The sequence below is a fragment of the Dreissena polymorpha genome, chromosome 4, assembly GCF_020536995.1.
Source record: "Dreissena polymorpha isolate Duluth1 chromosome 4, UMN_Dpol_1.0, whole genome shotgun sequence".
NCBI lineage: Eukaryota > Metazoa > Mollusca > Bivalvia > Myida > Dreissenidae > Dreissena > Dreissena polymorpha.
Genome location: NC_068358.1, coordinates 29,715,258 through 29,735,169, shown reverse-complemented (window position 1 = coordinate 29,735,169; position 19,912 = coordinate 29,715,258). Strand labels below are relative to the sequence as shown.

At 39.1% G+C, this 19,912-nt stretch overlaps 1 protein-coding gene across 8 annotated transcripts in view; it reads left to right on the top strand.

The window, feature by feature from the left end:
* LOC127880259 (E3 ubiquitin-protein ligase MYCBP2-like) overlaps nucleotides 1-19,912 on the top strand; it is a 162,876-nt gene that overhangs the window by 100,600 nt on the left and 42,364 nt on the right. For all 8 annotated transcript variants that reach the window (XM_052427579.1, XM_052427578.1, XM_052427576.1 and 5 more), the window contains 9 exons: nucleotides 2,499-2,670; nucleotides 3,317-3,402; nucleotides 3,714-3,830; nucleotides 4,351-4,579; nucleotides 5,130-5,257; nucleotides 7,159-7,359; nucleotides 8,601-8,709; nucleotides 15,075-15,206; nucleotides 16,634-16,819. In XM_052427579.1, coding sequence (XP_052283539.1) covers nucleotides 2,499-2,670; nucleotides 3,317-3,402; nucleotides 3,714-3,830; nucleotides 4,351-4,579; nucleotides 5,130-5,257; nucleotides 7,159-7,359; nucleotides 8,601-8,709; nucleotides 15,075-15,206; nucleotides 16,634-16,819 — 1,360 coding nt within the window. The remainder of the gene's footprint in view (nucleotides 1-2,498; nucleotides 2,671-3,316; nucleotides 3,403-3,713; nucleotides 3,831-4,350; nucleotides 4,580-5,129; nucleotides 5,258-7,158; nucleotides 7,360-8,600; nucleotides 8,710-15,074; nucleotides 15,207-16,633; nucleotides 16,820-19,912) is intronic.

Below are 19,912 nucleotides of genomic sequence, written 5' to 3'. Positions count from 1 at the left end.
AAAAATACGTATCCTAAGTGGTAAAGGGTTAACAAGTATCAGGTTCATGTTGGAAAGTCATACCAACTGATGATTGTTTCTGGTAAGTATTTATACAGTCAAAACTGAGAACAGTGGTCAGTCAAGGGAAATGGCCAAAGTGAACGTTGTCAACAAGTGACCTCTGTTCTTGGATCACCACTTTTAAGATGGCTGGTCAGTTGGTAGTATTGCTTTGTCATTATCCCATCCAATTGTTTAAACACAGTGTAAAACAAAGGCTCATAGCCGATAACTCAGCATACTAACATAAATAACTTCAATTGAAAAATGCAGAATAATATCTTATAAAGTGACTTAAATTATTATAAAAGTTGCTATGCAATGTCTGTTTTGGCTTAATAGACACTCTCATATCCTTTTATCCTTCTTTCAGCCTTCTTATAACAACACTTACCAGCCTAGTGTTGTTTTTAACAACTTATCAGCGACAAAGATCTATTGGCTTGGTCACATGCTCAAGCTTTGTTGTTATGATTGCAGCCAATAATTGCTACAAATACTCATTATTATTAGCTCATCTATTTTTTGAAAAAAAATTATGAGCTATTGTCATCACCTTGGCGTCGGCGTCTGCGTCGGCGTCGGCGTCCGGTTAAGTTTTGCGTTTAGGTCCACTTTTCTCAGAAAGTATCAATGCTATTGCATTCAAACTTGGTACACTTACTTACTATCATGAGGGGACTGGGCAGGCAAGTTAGATAACTCTGGCGTGCATTTTGACTGAATTATGTGCCCTTTTTATACTTAGAAAATTGAAAATTTTGGTTAAGTTTTGCGTTTAGGTCCACTTTTTTCAGAAAGTATCAATGCTATTGCATTCAAACTTGGTACACTTACTTACTATCATGAGGGGACTGGGCACGCAAAGTTAGATAACTCTGGCGTGCATTTTGACAGAATTATGTGCCCTTTTTATACTTAGAAAATTGAAAATTTTGGTTAGGTTTTGTGTTAAGGTCCATTTTATTCCTTAAGTATCAAAGCTATTGCTTTCATACTTGCAACACTTACTAACTACCGTAAGGGGACTGTGCAGGCAAAGTTATGTAACTCTGACTGGCATTTGGACGGAATTATGGGCCCTTTATACTTAGAAAATTGAAAGTTTGGTTAAGTTTTGTGTTTTGGTCCACTTTACCCCTAGAGTATCATAGATATTGCTATCATACTTGGAACACTCGCAAACTATCATAAGGGTACAGTAAAAGGACAAGTTGCATAACTCTGGATGTTATTTTTACGGAATTATGGCCCTTTTTTGACTTAGTAACTTTGAATATATGGTTAAATTTTGTGTTTAGATCCACTTTACTTCTTAAGTATCAAGGCTATTGCTTTCAAACTTCAAATACTTTCATGCTATCATGAGGTTACTGTACCTGGCAAGTTGAATTTTACCTTGACCTTTGAATGACCTTGACTCTCAAGGTCAAATTATTAAATTTCTCTAAAATTACCATAACTTCTTTATTTATGATTAGATTTGATTGATACTTTGACAAAACTACTCTTACCTGACATACCACAATAGACTCCACCCAAACCATCGCCCGTGCCCCCCCCCCCCCAACCCCCCCCCCCCCCACCCCCAACCCCCCCCCCCTATTTTTTTTTTTTTTTTTTTTTTTTTTAAAGATCATCTCACAAATGACCACCACACCCTCACACTATACCCCCCCCCCCCCCACCCCACCCCCTCCCCAATTTTTTTTTTAAACGGTTAAAAAACAAAACTATTTATTTTGATTATTTTATGTTTGAAATACCGTCCAACCATCGCACCCAAGAATCCCCCCCCACCCCCCCTCCCCCCACCCGAATCCCCCCCCCCCCCTATATATTTTTTTTTTTAAGATCATCTCACAAATTACCACCACACCCTCACACTATAGCCCCCCCACCTCACCCCCCCCCCCCCATTTTTTTTTTTATGAAACGGTTAAAAAACACAAATATTTATTTTTATTATTTTATGTTTGAAATACCGTCCAACCATTGCACCCAAGAATCCCACCCCCACCCCCCCCACCCCCCCACCCCCCCCCCCCCCCCCCCCCCCCGATTTTTTTTTCCTTTTTTTCGCATTTTTGGAAGAAAATGTAATAAATGTCCACACCCCCACACAATGCACCGCTCTTCACTCCACCCCTCCCTCCTTTGTGATTGAAAATGAGAGTCCCTTCACCTTTAAAAAGAAAATAGATGAGCGGTCTGCACCCGCAAGGCGGTGCTCTTGTTGTTACTTGCACCCATTTCATGCAATCAAAATGTAACTTCATGTAATGGCTGTTGACTGTCATGGACAGTTGACTGTTATTCTTAAGCTTAATATAGAGTGATTTTTCGTTTGGGGGAATCCAGACTGTACGTTGTCTGCAGTTGATCATTGTTCTCAGTTGACTGCTAGGTCAGTTTTAACTGTATATTGAGGCCTATTGTTTGTGGTATGTATACAGGCGTATGAAGACTACTCATTTGAGGAGCTGAGGTTTGCCGCCCCCAGTGTACCCCGCCCAAGTGAGAACATGCTGGTTCGCTCATGTGAGGACGGCACTTACAACGCCAACTGGACCCCTAGCAACATTGGCTTCTACAACATCTATGTCAGCATTGACGGCTTTGAGACAGGTATGTGGGTGGGTGGGGTTTGGATACAATTTTGTTCAGAAACATTATAATTTGGTAAATGCAGTTTGGTTAAGTTAAATTGTTTTATTTTCAAACTGTAAGCTTTCTGCCTTTTAAATGTGAGCTTTTAAGGCACCTTTTGCTTGTCTTGAAACATGTGTTGTGCATTGTCAACATTTACTTTCTGAATACTCTAGAGGTGATATTTATTGTTGAATCGTTATGAGACCTTCTCAGAAAAGTTATTCAAATGAATAAATGTCAATTGAGGTACACAAATGGGTTATTACATCAAATGAAGAAATAGGTTGTAGAAGTCACTTTTTTGTCCAATCTTCATGAAACTTGGTCAGAATATTTATTGTTATGATATCTCTGCTGTGTTTAGAAATGGTTCCTTCTATGGTGATTGCAACTCAATGTGTCATGTTGCTATGCTGTTTGCCACTTTATATGTCATGTTGCTATGGTATTTTTTACTCAATGTGTCATGTTGCTATGGTGTTAACCACTCAATGTGTCATGCTTCTATGGTATTTATTACTCAATGTGTCTTGTTGCTATGGTATTTGCCAATCAATATGTCATGTAGTTATGGTGTTTGCCACTCTATATGTCATATTGCTATGGAATTATTGTTTTCCAGGTGATGTGCACAAGGTTGAGGTTAAAGAGCCTCCACAGGGAGTCACGCCTCCCCCACAGAACATCAAAAGGCAGCAAAGGAAACAGGTAGGCAGCAACAACAGAATTCTTTGGGTTTATGAGATAATATGTAGGACAGCAGTTCTGTGTGTGTGTGTGTGTGTGTGTGTGTGTGTGTATCAAGTGTTCATTATTATACAGATGTAGGCAGATGTCAATCATAGCCACTCAAGTATTTACACTTTTGTGTGTAGGATAAAATAACAGAAACAACCCATGGGTTTTATTTGATAATGTGCAGCAAAGTGTTTTTCTCATTATAATTGATAACCACTTTAAGCCGTTGTGGTAAAATGTTTATGTCATAGCAATAAATGACAAGGATATATATGTTTCAGATGCGAAGGTTTGTTGCAAAGAACAGTGCTGGCCTGCGCGTGCGGACCAACCCGTCCTTGCAGAGTGAACAGATAGGCATTGTACAACCTGAGGGGGTTGTGTCATTTATGGATGAGGTAAACATACCATGACATGGTGGAGCCTTACATAAAAATGTTAGATTACTTAACATGGGACATTAAAGGAGCATATCTACCAATCTTACAAAATAATCGCAACATCAAGCTAAAATATAACTTATTATCACAGTTCAATTTAAGTAGTTTGATGACAATGAGATATAGTTGCAAGGTAAGGGAGTCATGTAAGCAACATAATATTTCTATATTATAGGCTTTGTGCGTAAATGTGTCTTTTGCCATATGCGGCAAGCAGAGCTCCCAACCATCATTCAAGCTATTTAGTCAAGAGCTACACTGTCAGCTATAAAGTCACACAAGGTTTCATTATAGGACAGGGTAGCTCCTGACTAGACTTCAATTGCACAGGCTGGTCTGGAGCTGGCCACTCTTGGCATAAGACACATTTTCTCCCAGCTTATATCTAAATATGTGATCATAAAGATGTAAAAAAAGGACTGCCCAAAATCAAAAGACCATTTATGCCATACAAATACTGATATTGCTTGTCTTTCAGGTACACAATGATGACGGTGTGTGGCTGAGACTGAGTGGGGACAGCATCCGTGAGTGGTGCCACAATGGATACACGGACGCCTGGGTACTGCAGTACAACCAGCACCTGGGCAAGACCCTCCTGGTCCCTCTCGATGAACCCAAGCCTATGATCGTGGAGTTGCTGACAGAGACCATGAGGAAGTGTCAGATGTACAGCCCCAAACCCACCATCACCCAGCCCCTACAGGGTACGCAATTCAGAACATTTGGTGGTCCTATTATAACCCCAGAAATAAAGGTTGAGTGGGGGGAATATTAGAGTAATTCTGGCAGACTGTCTAAACACAGTCAATGCCATTAGTTTGTGGAGCCAATTACTGTGACATTTCTGAAGTATTTGATTTTAAACTTGAAATATATGCATGATCCTTTTTTTGTGCCTAATGAACTGACAAAACAGTGCTGGGGAATAAGTTAGGTGTGTGACAATCACCAGTACAGCATCAGGGTTGGTAAATACAAACCCCTTCTTAGACATTAATGATTATGATAGGCATGTCATGGACTTTTGTTGTCTGTTTTCTTTGTAATAATATTTCAGGTTTTGTTGTTTGTGTTTGTTTGTTTATTGTTATGTTACTAATGAATGCTTTACATTTCTTTCAAAATACCTTACAATAATATTTCAAGCGACCATGTGTTTAGAATCCATCAGAATTCAAGGATATAAAGATGTCGTGTGAATGACAGTTTCCCAGATAGCAGTTCAATTGAATGTTTGTTGCCAAATGCATACAGGAGGCCCAGGCACGTACGAGGTGGTCAAGTGCGGCTCGTTCGGACACAACATCCGCAGTCGACCCAATCTGAAGGCAACACCAGTTGGCCGAGTAACCATGGGCAACCAGATCACTGTTGTGGAAGAGGTAACCATGTCTTTCTGCACAGCAGCCAAGACCAGGACTTGTGTTCACAAAACAATTCTAAGACAAAAGTCTTTAAAAAATGAATATTATTTAAGTCAGAATATTCAAGACTTGCTTTAATTGTGAGTCAAATTGTTGTTAACTGCATCAGTCTATATCATTCTTCGTGTAGATCATTCTGTTATGGACATTATTGCGATTGGTAGCCTGTATATAGCCATATTTGTCTGATTTGAAGTCTTTTTGTTAATCAAGTCTAAGAATGGGTTGGTGAATGCAGGTCCAGGTTAAGCATCTCTAGAAAAGAATAATTAAAATGGTTATAGGGTTTGGAAAGGTTTGTAAGGAATGTAAACGGACTTGTATTTGTATCCCAGTGATCCAGGGGGGGGGGGGGGTAAATGTGAAAGTCTGCTGCTGATGAGTCTAGTATCAGTTTCAGACTATATACCCATGCCTTTACCTCTGTCATGCTTGTTGTTTGAGCAAAGAGACCTCGTTATCTCGAAGTTGGCGGGAGCAAGAAAAAATATCGAGATATCGAGAGTTCGAGATATTGGATTATGAGTTTTCAAAGAAAAATAGAGACAAAAATATAAAATAATACAAAAACATTGTTTTTAACATCAAAATACCTGCTTAGTGGTCTTATTAAAGCCGTCACCGTGTGGCATGATACTCTCTACTACCCTATCTATGACCTGATATATACGCGTTTTTACAAGGCAAGATTTAATTTGCTCTATAAATGCTTAAAATGACGTTTTGAGTGTTACAGAATTGCATGAACACATGTGGTTATCATTTTTCTAACCTGTCGAATAAACATCCGGTAATGTTGCTATTTGTAGTTATGATGCAATTGACACCCAATCAAGACCAGGGTTTTCCATCTGAACATGCGTAAATCACGTTCCGGAATACTGAACTGTAAATGTACATTTTGTAGTTTGAAATGCAAAGTTCAATCGATCAGATTTAGCCATGATAATGACTGTTGGAGTTCAAGGATAGAACAACATTCTGCAAATTTGCGACGGTTTATGTACGCAAAAATATAACTTAATGTATTTTGGAATGTTGTTTGTAATTTAAACAATTAGTATTTCGGCCTTTCGACAGGTTGTGTATTAATTGCAGTTAAAGTGACAGGCATTACTCAAATGTTGATACGACATTACACTAGTGTGGTCATTAATGCAATTAACGGATCAATTATCTACGGCACAGTATCGGGAGCAGCCGGGCAAAGTGGGACGGTGAAGTATCAAAGAAATTTTGTATCACCTTTGCCGACACTTGGATAGTTATTCGCACTTCGAGATAAACCACAGTAAATACATGTAAATTCGGGACTCGGGACAAATTTTTATATTGAGATATCGAATTATGGGACATAACCAAAATCGAGATATGTGATATTTATTAATATAGATAAAGAAGGACAAAAGTTGGGACATTGAGCTAACTTCGACATATCGAGAAAATCGAGATATCCGATGTTGAGATAACAAGAGTCGACTGTACATGGTAGAGAGAAAACCCACACCCACACCCATGGACATCATATCCAAGTCTCCACTATATAAATATATAATATGTTGAGAGTCCAACTATTTCTGGCCAGCTATATGACGTCAGAGATGGCTGTGGCGTAGTGGATAGTATCCGCCTACTGACCAGGAGGTCACAGTTTCAATCTCCTCCCAGGCAACAAGCTCAAGAGCATTCAAATAAGCCTTTTAGGTATTAAATAGGTTAAAAAGGAATACAAAGGTTTACTCATGCACTCTGCTGTAGTCTCCCTGTATTTCTGGCCATCTATATGCCCTCTGTTGTTGTCTCCCCCTATTTCTGGCCAGGCCATATTTATGCCCTCTGTTGTTGTCTCCCCCTGCCAGGTTGTGAACTCTGAGGGTACGTGGGTTAAGCTGGATGCCGACAGTATCGAGCAGTTCTGCCAGAACAAGGAGGGAGAGGGCTGGGCACTGGCCAAAGCCGTGGACAACACTGCCTACCTGCTGCATGAGTCCCAGCTGGGTGCCATGGTGCAGCCTGGAACAGTCAAGGATCCCTTTGCTTTCAACGCCCTTCCATCACAGGTATTTATATGAACCTTGCTGTGGGAAAACATGGCTTATTGCATGTGCATAAAGTGTGGTCCCAGACTGCCCAGACTCATCAGGGACAAATGTTCCACCTACACTGAAATTTAGCTAAGATGGGATTTCTATTAAATAATAAATGCAATCAAAGCAGAAATTGTTGTCCCTGATTGGCCTGTGCTGCATGCACAGGCTTTTCTGGGACAACATTTTACACTTATGCATTAAGCCCTATTTTCTCAGAACAAGGCTAATATGTTGTTGTGATATCATATTTCCCGTTATCTTACAACATACACTGTACATAATACACACTTTTTCATGGTCAAAGGGGAGTCACATTGAGACTGGGTATGTTCATGTAAGGTCAGTAGTGGTGTAGTTCCAGTCAGGAAAGTCGCTCTTTTAAAGTTAATAATTAATTTGGTCATGGTAATAAACAAATGACTTCATTTAATAAAGTACAGCTATGTTTTCAGCAAACTTGGGAATTTGAACACTTTTGTCAAAGATGTACAAACTATAAGTAGCATTGATAAACTCTTAAGTTATTAGAGTTTTTTATATTATACTTTAAAGCGGAACAATGATGATAAAATTGAATTATAATTGGTACCATTTCTTGGTACCAGCTTCATATAAACAAACAACGCTGGTCTGTGACCTGACAAATAATAGAATGTGTCCCACATACATAGGCATTAGTATGTCTATGAAATAATTCTGGCAGGTACACACAGTGAAGTAAAAAAAAACTTTTTGGTCCTGAATGTTGTTGATTTGTAGCTAAAATAAATAGAATTGCATACTGTAAAATCAATATCATTCGTTGGACATTATTTTTTGTTGATTTCCTGGTTTGAACGATGCATTAATTTAACACAAACACATCGGAAAGTGACCAAAACAATTTCTACTTTTTTCCAAAATCAGAAATTCACATATTTACGTGTCAACAAAAAGTCATTTTTAAAAAAAACTCAAAATGTCATGCCCACAAATATAAATTATTCAACAGTCTTTAATTCTGACGAGCACACAATGATATTTCCTCTTTGGTACAATCATAATAATACACAAACGCTCAAGCACTACATTGGAACATTTAGAGCCTGTCTTGCTCAGATTGACAGTTTCATTAAACGGAGACCATTTTGTTGGTTTTAAGTAGTAATTTAAGAGTTTGAGCTTCCTGGTCAAACTGCTGATTTAAATGACTGTTGGTGTATGCAATTCAGGTGCAGACAAGTTTTGAGTTCAGCACCCCACGCCAGGGCTACCCAATGTTTGGACAGGAGCAGCCCCCAGTGTTTATGGGCAACAGGAGGACTAACTCTTACGCGTTTGGTAAGATTTTATGAGCTGTGTTCTTGAAAAACAGGGCTTAATGGATTGCGTAAAGTGTCAGCCAAAATTAGCCTGTGCAGTCTTCACAGGCAAATCAGGGTTGACACTTAACGCTTAAACTGGATTTTATTTTGAAGAAATATCCTTTAAACGTAAAATTCCATAAAAGTAGAAAGTGCTTTCCCTGATTAGCCTGTAAGGACTCCTCGGGCTAATCTGAAACAGCACTTTGCACATCCATTAAGCCCTATTTTCTAATAGTGCTGCTGAAATAGTTTTCCTCCTTTTCATGCCAGAAAAAGCTATGATGTTGTTTGTTAATCAGGGCAGTCCTAGATTATACTCCATTTTAAGCTCGACTATTATATATGAAATATATATAGTGGAGCTATCCTATTCACCCCGGCGTCGGCGTTTCCGTTCCATTCCGTTAGCGTGCAAATGTTAAAGTTTTCATTCTACCCCAATTATTTTCATTGTCCCTTGACATATTGCTTTCATATTTTGCATACTTGTTAACCAACATTACCCCAACCTATATACAAGAGCAGACAACCCTATCAAGCATTTTGTCATAATTATGGCACCTTTTCCACTTAGAATATGCAGCAAAAGTTAAAAGTTCTCGTACTACCCCATTTATTTTCATTGTCCCTTGACATATTGCTTTCATATTTTGCATACTTGTTGACCAACATCACCCCAACCTATAAACAAGAGCAGACAACACTATCAAGCATTTTGTCATGATTATTGCCCCTTTTATACTTAGAATATGCATATTATTGATAAATCTATGTTTAAGTTTGCGTACTACCCCAAGGTTTTCCTATATCCTTTGATATATTGCTTTGATATGTTGCATACTTGTATACCAACATGACCCCAACCTATAAACAAGAGCAGACCACTGTATCAAGCATTTTGACATAATTATGGCCCCTTTTACACTTAGATAATTTAACTTAATTGCCATAACTTCTTCATTTAAAGAGAATTCAGAAATAAAGACTTAGAACCCTTACACGAGTTTATTCATTTGTTTTGGCCATCCAAAGATGGTACAACAACAACAACATACAAAGATTTAAGAACATGTTAATAGTGTGTAATATGTGGGATGAAAAGGCCGTGTTACGTTACTGACTATATGATTATGTCTTAAGGACTCGACTATAGTCAGAGGTCGGGAGGTCTCCATGGCCGAGAGTAAGCCGGGCTGAGCAACAAGAGTTCCCTCTTAATAAAATGCATATATATCAATTTGGTTAGCAACTGTTAATAGTGAGTAACGCAACAACCCAAGAAAACGCAACACGCAATGCAACACGCAAAATCCGGGTCGCCAAGTACTGTGGGCGAGTCCCGGGCCACCAGAACGACGCAATGCAACTCGCCCCACGCAATTGGGGTGACGGACAACAGTCAGTGTAGCAAAGTTGAGACACAACATGTGTCGTGCATTAACACTGACTCATATGCAATATAACCCACAGAATTATATATATATAATTACATTATAGTTTATTATTTTCTGCCCAACTGCCTAACCGTAACTCCCTGTTGATTGGCGACACAGAGGAGCCGGTGAGACAAGCCCAATGAAAAATGAAGCCTATAGTGAAACCCTTGATGTTTTTGCCCAACTGTGGTTCCCTCAAACCACCGTGGTAAACGACCGATTGTAAGAGGGTGCACAGGTCCCAATGTGAGTACTAGTATACATTAACAGCTCAGTGAAAGTATATTACTGTACCCAGCCCGACTGACTCTCGGCCAATGTAAATTTTCCTTCCCGAAAAAACAAAACACGACAAGTAAGCCATAAATTGTTGAGACACGTACAAATAAACACACTTAAGAAATACAATTTAAAAGTAATGAATGCTTCGCAGTTCCTCAAGATTACGAACGTTTAAGTTATTAACACTTTTAAGTGAGGCAAGTACTGGAAGAACCTGACATAGGAATTAACTGGTTTAGAGTGAATAACAAATTGTCACAAATCACACTTAGAAAATACAATGTAAAGTAATGAATGCTTCGCAGTTCATCAAGATTAGGAACATTTGGAATATGCCATGTAAAAAGAATGAATGTTTCGCAGTTCATCAAGATTACGAACGTTTAAGTTATTAACACTTTTAGGCGAGGCAAGTACTGGAAGAACCCGACATAGGAATTAACTGGCTTAGAGTAAATAACAAAAATTGTAACGAAAGTCCACCACAAATCCAACAAGTTTTTTGTAATAGTTCAAACACAGTGGAATGTCTGGTCCCATAAGGCCAAGAGCGTTTCCTGGATATAGAGAATGTTCGAAATATGTGAAGGCTGTATAAGGTTAAGAATGCAGGTGATGACTGTTATTCTATTCATCGAACACCGAGGCATGAACAGGACCGTGTTGAAAGCACTTGCAAAGGCTGCTTGACAGGTAGACCGGTAACAATGTTGTAGCATAGTAGACGTTCTTGGTATGGTTTGGCCACACATATGGAGGACTTTTTCGCTCGTTGGGTGAGGTGGAACATGTTATGAAGCCTCGGTACGTCACCGCTGCTTTGAACAGACCAGTATTCCAAGCGGTATGTCTGGGTTCTGTAACAACAAAACTAGAGCAGTAATCAGTTTATGGTGTTAACATATAATTGACATAAACCAACCCCAAGTTGCATAATAAGTTTCAGTATGCGAGGAGTTGTGTTAACGTATGCAGAAACAGTATAACATAAAACTACAAAAAAAAATGCAACAGGAAGTCACAAGGATTGTTGATCATGAACATTAAAATTGTCTTGTTTATATTTGTCTGCATTTGCATGTCTTAAGCAAATATAAGATAACACAGGCAGATCAAAGTAAGTTTATTAAATACAAGGCACAATAGGAGCAAGCTGGGTGGGCTGGGCGGGAATTTCAAACCAAGAAAATGTGTCTCTTTGCAAATGCTCGTTACCGGATGAAGTAATCAGACTGGTTTAAATATGGTCTCTAAATTATTGCTATGGAACAAGATAAGCATCAAACCCGTCAATAACTTTAGACAATGAAAACTGAGGGTTCCGAATGTGATATGTAAACATATAGACGACGAAACAGCTGAATTGCATAAATAATATAATTTATTCTTAAAGGAATAAATTGCTTTATTTAAAGAGAATTCAGAAATAAAGACTTAGAACCCTTACACGAGTTTATTCATTTGTTTTGGCCATCCAAAGATGGTACAACAACAACAACATACAAAGATTTAAGAACATGTTAATAGTGTGTAATATGTGGGATGAAAAGGCCGTGTTACGTTACTGACTATATGATTATGTCTTAAGGACTCGACTATAGTCAGAGGTCGGGAGGTCTCCATGGCCGAGAGTAAGCCGGGCTGAGCAACAAGAGTTCCCTCTTAATAAAATGCATATATATCAATTTGGTTAGCAACTGTTAATAGTGAGTAACGCAACAACCCAAGAAAACGCAACACGCAATGCAACACGCAAAATCTGGGTCGCCAAGTACTGTGGGCGAGTCCCGGGCCACCAGAACGACGCAATGCAACTCGCCCCACGCAATTGGGGTGACGGACAACAGTCAGTGTAGCAAAGTTGAGACACAACATGTGTCGTGCATTAACACTGACTCATATGCAATATAACCCACAGAATTATATATATATAATTACATTATAGTTTATTATTTTCTGCCCAACTGCCTAACCGTAACTCCCTGTTGATTGGCGACACAGAGGAGCCGGTGAGACAAGCCCAATGAAAAATGAAGCCTATAGTGAAACCCTTGATGTTTTTGCCCAACTGTGGTTCCCTCAAACCACCGTGGTAAACGACCGATTGTAAGAGGGTGCACAGGTCCCAATGTGAGTACTAGTATACATTAACAGCTCAGTGAAAGTATATTACTGTACCCAGCCCGACTGACTCTCGGCCAATGTAAATTTTCCGCCACAAAATTGGTGAAAGCAATTTCCCCAGAAATTTACATCCTTGCAACAGATTTCTCTTAACAACTTCAGTGAGACCATCAAGATAAAAATGGAGCAAGTCATGTTGATTAGTTTTAAAAACATTAAGGGTGATAATAAGCTTCCGGGCACTTGTGTCGACCGTTATTGCTGGATACTGTATTCCAGAGTTTGGTGACAATGGGTTAGTCGCCACTAATTCGCTCACTCGGAATAACCCAAAGTATGCCACGCTGAACAGAGCTTGAAACAGAGTTGACTCATAAATGTTATAAGATGCGTTGGGGGCTGCTTGGCAAATAGCCTTTAAGATGACCTTGTAATGGGATCCCTTGGGTCGGGGACTTTATTTCTGGACCTATGACAGCCCTCCAGCGTTTTCTTAACAATAACCACATCGAATAGGCACTGGCCGCCTTTTATTTTTTGTAAGTAGTTTACACCAGCAATATATGTACTTATCGTGCTAGGTGCAAGACCGGATTCAAAGCAAAAGGTAATGAACAAAATGACGACCTTGTCTGTTACTGGCCAGATCAAGGGGAAATTATATGTTGTTCGGAACTGATCATGCCACGGCCTCGAAAGGAGTTGTTAGGATGCCCTTGGGTTGAGCTGAAATGTGGTGGCCGGGTTTTCCATGATTGTGCTCCAAAAGCTTGTCTTTGAGATGATGAAGTTTGAGCTTGTGAATGGTTTGGGCAGTTCATCTCTGCGTGTGACGCACCACAACTGGAGCAGTGGTGGGCAAACTTACAATTTGGCCAGGAGCATCTGCCTTTGTTAAAATCAATACAAGTGTATCTCGGGTTTGCATTTGATGTGCGAGTGGCATTTTCCCTCAACGAGATGCAGCGCCACCACACGTCATTGTTGATGCAGCCCCAAGACGCGGGGGTCTGAGCTTTGCGGAGACGGAACTGTTCATCGTACGTCCTCCATGCTGAACCGCCTTGGCGGACTGCACATTCACTGATTGTGTACGCATAGTGAAGTAACTCCGATGTTTTATCAGGATGAGCCTTCAAGTAGATGGATGAAAAAATTAAAAAGGCATCGGTCCACTTTTCAATGGACATGATCTTGTCTTTGCACTCAGACTGTTTGGTTTCTAACTTGCCTTCTGAATTGATGATCAGATAACCCCCTGAGCAAAGAGCATTCAGCTCAATTCCTCCTTTTAGAAGGATTGCCAAGTTAATATACTTTCCACGAATTATTTGTTGTTTAATTTGAATTGGTACGTGGATGGCTAGATCGTCGTTTGAAAGGCGGACTTGCTGCAATGCAGCGGTGTTTGAAATAGCAGGACTGTCGATTAGGTGCTGTTGCATGAAAGGTTTGTTTGGTACGATGGACTGTGTAATGGATGGACGTTCAGGGTGATCAAATGGTGTTAATGTGTTTCCCACCGAGCCACACCCAGCCGTGTTAATATCTTGCACAATGCCAGACTGAGCAATAATGTGTTCGAAATCGATTACATGGCGATTATTACCCGATTCCCCCGAATCTGTGGGTCCATCGATGGGTGGTAATGCCTCCTGCGCCCGGCGTTTCCTACCATGACCTCTGCCCGACATGGTATACGATTACAAGCGATTCAATTTCAAACCAAGAAATTGTGTCTCTTTGCAAATGCTCGTTACCGGATGAAGTAATCAGACTGGTTTAAATATGGTCTCTAAATTATTGCTATGGAACAAGATAAGCATCAAACCCGTCAATAACTTTAGACAATGAAAACCGAGGGTTCCGAATGTGATATGTAAACAAATAGACGACGAAACAGCTGAATTGCATAAATAATATAATTTATTCTTAAAGGAATAAATTGCTTTATTTATGATCACATTTTATTTTTGCTTAGACAAAACAACACTTACCTGAATACCACAATGGATTCCACCCAAACAATACTCCACGCCCCTACCCAGAATCCCTCCCCCCCCCCAACCTCTTCCCCCCCTTTTTTTTTTTAAACATCATCTTATAAATTACCACACCCCACATTATACCCCCTCTCACCCCCCCCCCCCAGCGCCCCCTACCCCCCCCACAATAAAAAATAATATTTATTTTTGTAAACATTAATACTTTTTATTTTTGAAAGACCATCTAATAACTGACCACTCCCCACATTATACCCCCTCTCAACCCCCCCCCCCCCCCCCCCCCCCCCCCGCCCGAAATTTTTTTTTTTTTCCTTTTTTATTTTTGAAAGATAGTCTAATAAATTATTGAATATGAACAATTTCCCCGTGATGGCTTACGTTATACTGTCAAGCACTCGAAAAGTCGAGCGCGCTGTCCTATGACAGCTCTTGTTATTCCTAGAATACACTCCATTGTTTCTATCCTAGACGGTTGCACACCATTGTTTCAGGTCTCTCAGGTGCAGGTGCCCAGGGGTATGGAAGCCAAGCCATGCCTCCACTACCAGGGTTTGGCTACCTGCCAAACTTCCAGGCCTACCAGGATAGTGAGACAGGACGCACATACTCCATGCCCGTGTCAGGTAGGGGCTTCTTAGGGAAAGTCAACAAATTCTGATATAAAATATTGAATGTTTGTTATGCATTTCTAATTACTAAATCAATTATACAAATAAACAGTTGAGAAAACGGGAAAACGGGGCTTAATTCATGTGCATAAAGTCAGTGATTCATTTTGCCGTGCGTCCTGCCTGCCAGACGCATGTTGTTTCTGGGGACGCATTATTCTCAAACATGTGTGTCCTCAGGATAGATATTTATCGATAATGCAGCCTCGATGTAAACCATGTGGTTTACATGTGAAGAATAAACAGAGGAAAACACAGTTTGCGTTCGTCTGTTGTGAGCGCAGACAGTTATTATTTATATAGGAAAGCGATGTTATTATACTTTTCTGAATTAATTGAGCATTGTTATTTTTTTCTAAAGTGACAATTAACAATTTGCAAGTTCTGAAATAAATAGCATCTTTTATTTTTAAATGGTACATATTATAGTGATACAGATCGTACAATATTCCGTCCTTTGTAACGTCCAATGTAAGAACATATAACAACACAGACATCTGCTGTTCAAACTACAGGATGTGAGAGGGTTTTTTCTGTACAGAATAAGGTCTTGACCAAATTCATGAACAGCTTAACTGTAGGGAAACAAGACAAACTTATGAGAGTGAAGTTGTGCAATTTTGCCCGAAATGAATTTGTGGAAAAAGCTCTCCCTGTTTGGAGAAAAAACAAGGCAAGAAGGCTATGCACCTTAAATACAGCATGAGTGTTGTTACACTAAATATTTATTGAAGTTGTAAACCTTTTGACCAAAGGAGAAATTTGTCTTTTGTCACACTGTTTGAAAGGGCTTATTTTGACCAAAATATTATAAACACTTGTCATCCAATTTATTAAAACTCTAGTCAGTCCAAATTGTTAAAGATGTTAAAAGTTCTCTGTTTAAGATGAAATATGTTTCACTATTTGTTTTTAAAATAAAAGTAAAACAAATAAAGATTTGACTTGCTATAAACCTATTTCTGTTTTTAGCTGTAAAATTGCATAAAAGAGCCCCTGGCTGAGGCGAATCATGTTAAGTAGATTATTTGTAACGAATTTACAAAGACACAATCTGGGACCCATTGTTTTCAGTTTGGACCCATTGTTTCAAAATATGCGAGTCCCAGTGACTCATTGATGTAGATTTCAAAATGAATCACTGTAAAGTGTCATCCCAGATTATTCTGTGCAGTCTACACAGGCTTATCAGGGACAACACTTTACGCCTAAACAAGATTTTTGTTAAGAATGGACTTCCTTAAAACAAAATATACAATATAAGCTGAAAGTGTTGTCCCTGATTAGCCTGAGTGGAGATTTGCATATTTTTGCTGAGCATGGCTCAAATGTATTACACACAAAACATTATTTGATTTAACTCCCGTTGTGTATGGTTTCAGCCACCTACCGCCCATATGGCAGCCCAACCCCCAGCACCCCCTTCAATCCCCGGAGTGGTTCTCAGCTTGTGACAACCAGGGCCCCCTCCCCTGGTTCCCCCAAGTTCTCGCGCAAGGAGATGCAGGCTAGCGGTCTGTCACAGGAGCTCATTGGTCCCAGCATGAAGGACCTTGTTAAAGTTCTTGGTGAGTTATTCAGGTTTCCTTATGATTTGAGTCTCATAGTGACCTTTGTCTAATGATGACAAGGGCCTAGTACACGAACATACTTAAGTCAATGTTCTGACTCATTTCTCATTTTTCAGTTGAGTTTGACCATCATGCTTAATGTGGTGTAAATAAAAGCTTTTTTAGTTAAGATTCCGAATCAACACTTAGTTTGAGCAGGAAAGTTTTCATATTCCTATAGCTGAGAATTAAGATTGTTTGTGAGCTGCAAGACATTTTCTTTACACAGCTGAGTGGAGACTCAAATCTTATCTTCTGAGTTGAGCATAACATTGGGAATGTTCTTGATACTGGGCCCTGGAGTTTGTCTTATAAAATACGATAAATTTAATGTACCATGCAGTTTTTTGCATTAGTTTATTAAAGAACTTATATTCATTTCATTTCAATTGTTCACATCTTCTTGTTATTTATTGATAACTTTCTAAGGGACTACACAAGCGTGCAAATACTTATCTAAGTGGTAAAGGGTTAAAGAATATTCTTTGTTTGAAGACTAGGAATTGGTTGGTGAATACAGGGCTGTGTGATTCATGATTGCAGGTGATCTTATGGTTTCAGTGATCAACATCTTATAATGATTCATGGGTCTCAACATGTCGAAGTGTCATGGTCATCAAAGAATTTATCAGTTTGGTCACAAGTCATTTAGATCCATCACACTGGAATAGTTATATATGAGCTGTACAGGGTTTCATGCACGTGTGTAAAGTGTCGTCCTAGATTAGCAGTCAGCCAGGCTGATCAGAGACGACACTTTTTCTGCATAAAGTGGATTTTCTGCAAAGAAGAGAATTATTCTAAATGAAAAATACCTTAACCCTTTGCATGCTGGGAAATTTGTCGTCTGCTAAAATGTTGTCTGCTGAATTTGTAAAATAAGCATTTTCTACATTTTTTTTCAAAGAATACTATCAGAATAGCAAACAGTTTGGATCCAGATGAGACGCCACGTTATGTGGCGTCTCATCTGGATCCAAACTGTTTGCAAAGGCCTTAAAAATTCGGTTCCTGCACTGAAAGGGTTAAAAGCAGAAAGTGTTTTATGTAGCAAGGCTCATATACTTCAAATAAATTTTTAGTATCAAAACATATTGACACAAAATACATGTGTATTCTGTTTATTCTCATATTCAGATAATTGGCATTTTACTTCAGTTTTAACCAATAATGTACAGGTGGTCACAGAGATGAATAATAATACAACAAATCAGAAACTATATTTTAACAGCAAATGTTTTTCACATATGATGGTATTTAAGTTTGTGGCTGCCGCGACCTGTCTTTGCTGCGTTACTCGGGTAACCGGTTTTACTGCGGTGAGTTTTCATGTCAACACAGGCACAGGCATGAGTGTGATTGCTAGTGTTGTCAGCTGCTGTTGTCAGCGGCTTGTGTACCATTCAGTCTCCATCACCAGCCATGAGGGTGTGTTCACCGATGGATCAATCATCTCCCTGTAAACATTAGCCTTGTTCTGGGAAAATGGAGCTTAATGCATGTGCTGTAAGTATCGTTCCTGTGTGGTCTGCACAGGCTAACCAGGGACAACACTTTACGCACAGGCATTAAGCTCAAATTTTCCATAACACAACTCAAATATTCAAATTCATTTCGATATAAACTGATAGAGATGTTTGTTAAACATGTTATTTTACATAAAAAATTACTTTCACAAAATCTTACTGGAAAGTATTCATAGATGGCATTGGTCAATTGTAATTATACATAAAAATGTCTTCCACGTTATTTTAATTATGGCAATATTTGAAAGAAGCCATGGATGACAGTTGTTAATTCCTATTTTGTAAATTAATCACCATACTTTCACAACCATCGGTGTCAAATTCTCATGGCATTATTGTTTTACATCTTCTGTTAAATTATAATATTCAGTTCCTGATATTTTTTCTGACTGATTTGCTTAACTAGGCCAGTCCTCGTTTGACCAAGCGGACACAGCCAGTTTCGACTGGTTACATGGGCGAGACTATAGCCATCGTGGCAACTGGAGTTTCCAATTAGGGAGCAAGGAATATCGGGCCCTTAGACGGGCCCTTAGCCCTAAAAAGTTGGCACAACTTATAGGTACCGTGTATAGGGTGTTGTGAGCAACATTGTAGGCTGCAGACCCCTCCCCTACAATTGAGCCTCATTCTGAGAAAAATGGGCTTAATGCATGTTGGTAAAGTGTCGTCCCAGATTAGCCTAGTCTGTACAGGCTGATCAGGGATGACACTGTCCGCCTGAATTGCATTTTTGCCAAGAAGAGACTTCCTTGTAACAAAAAAATACCATAAAAGTTTAAAGTGTTGTCCCTGATTAGCCAGTGCAGACTGCATAGGCTAATTTAGAACGATACTTATTAGCTAGTGCAGATTGCATAGGCTAATCTGAAACGACACTTAATGCACATCTATTAAGCCCAGTTTTCTCAGATGAAGGATCAGTTTTTATTTATTTATATTTTTATTTGGCCTTGTTCCGTTTTACTTCTTTTACAGCTGATGCCATTATGCCCATATTGTCATTTATACCAAATATTGTGTCGTATAGTAGTGTTATTATAATTTATAGTGTATTTGTATAACTTCTTTACCGCCACACAGTATCTGTTGTTGCATGAAGTTGTGTTTTCATATTCAATGTGTCTGTTGTATTATTTATATCTATATTTGACAGATGACTGTTGTGGTGTCCATTTATTTTAATCTGTTTTCCTTTACCATTATAAAATTAAGTAAATGGTGAGACATTAATGGCAGCTTATTTACGTCGGACAGTCGGGTATTACCTTTGTACTTTTGTGAAGTATTAAATAGTACTGCAATAAGTGTTACATTTGAGCCACTCCTTAGGAAAACCACACATAATGAATGTGCATAAAATATCATCATAGATTAGGTCTACACAGGCTAATAAGGGACAGCTCTTTCTGTCTTGACTGGATTTTTGCTAAGAAAAGACATGTTCTAAAAAAAAAAATAATAAAAAAGCACTGCACAGGCTAATCTGGGATGATATTTACGCACATGCATAAAACCCCAGTTT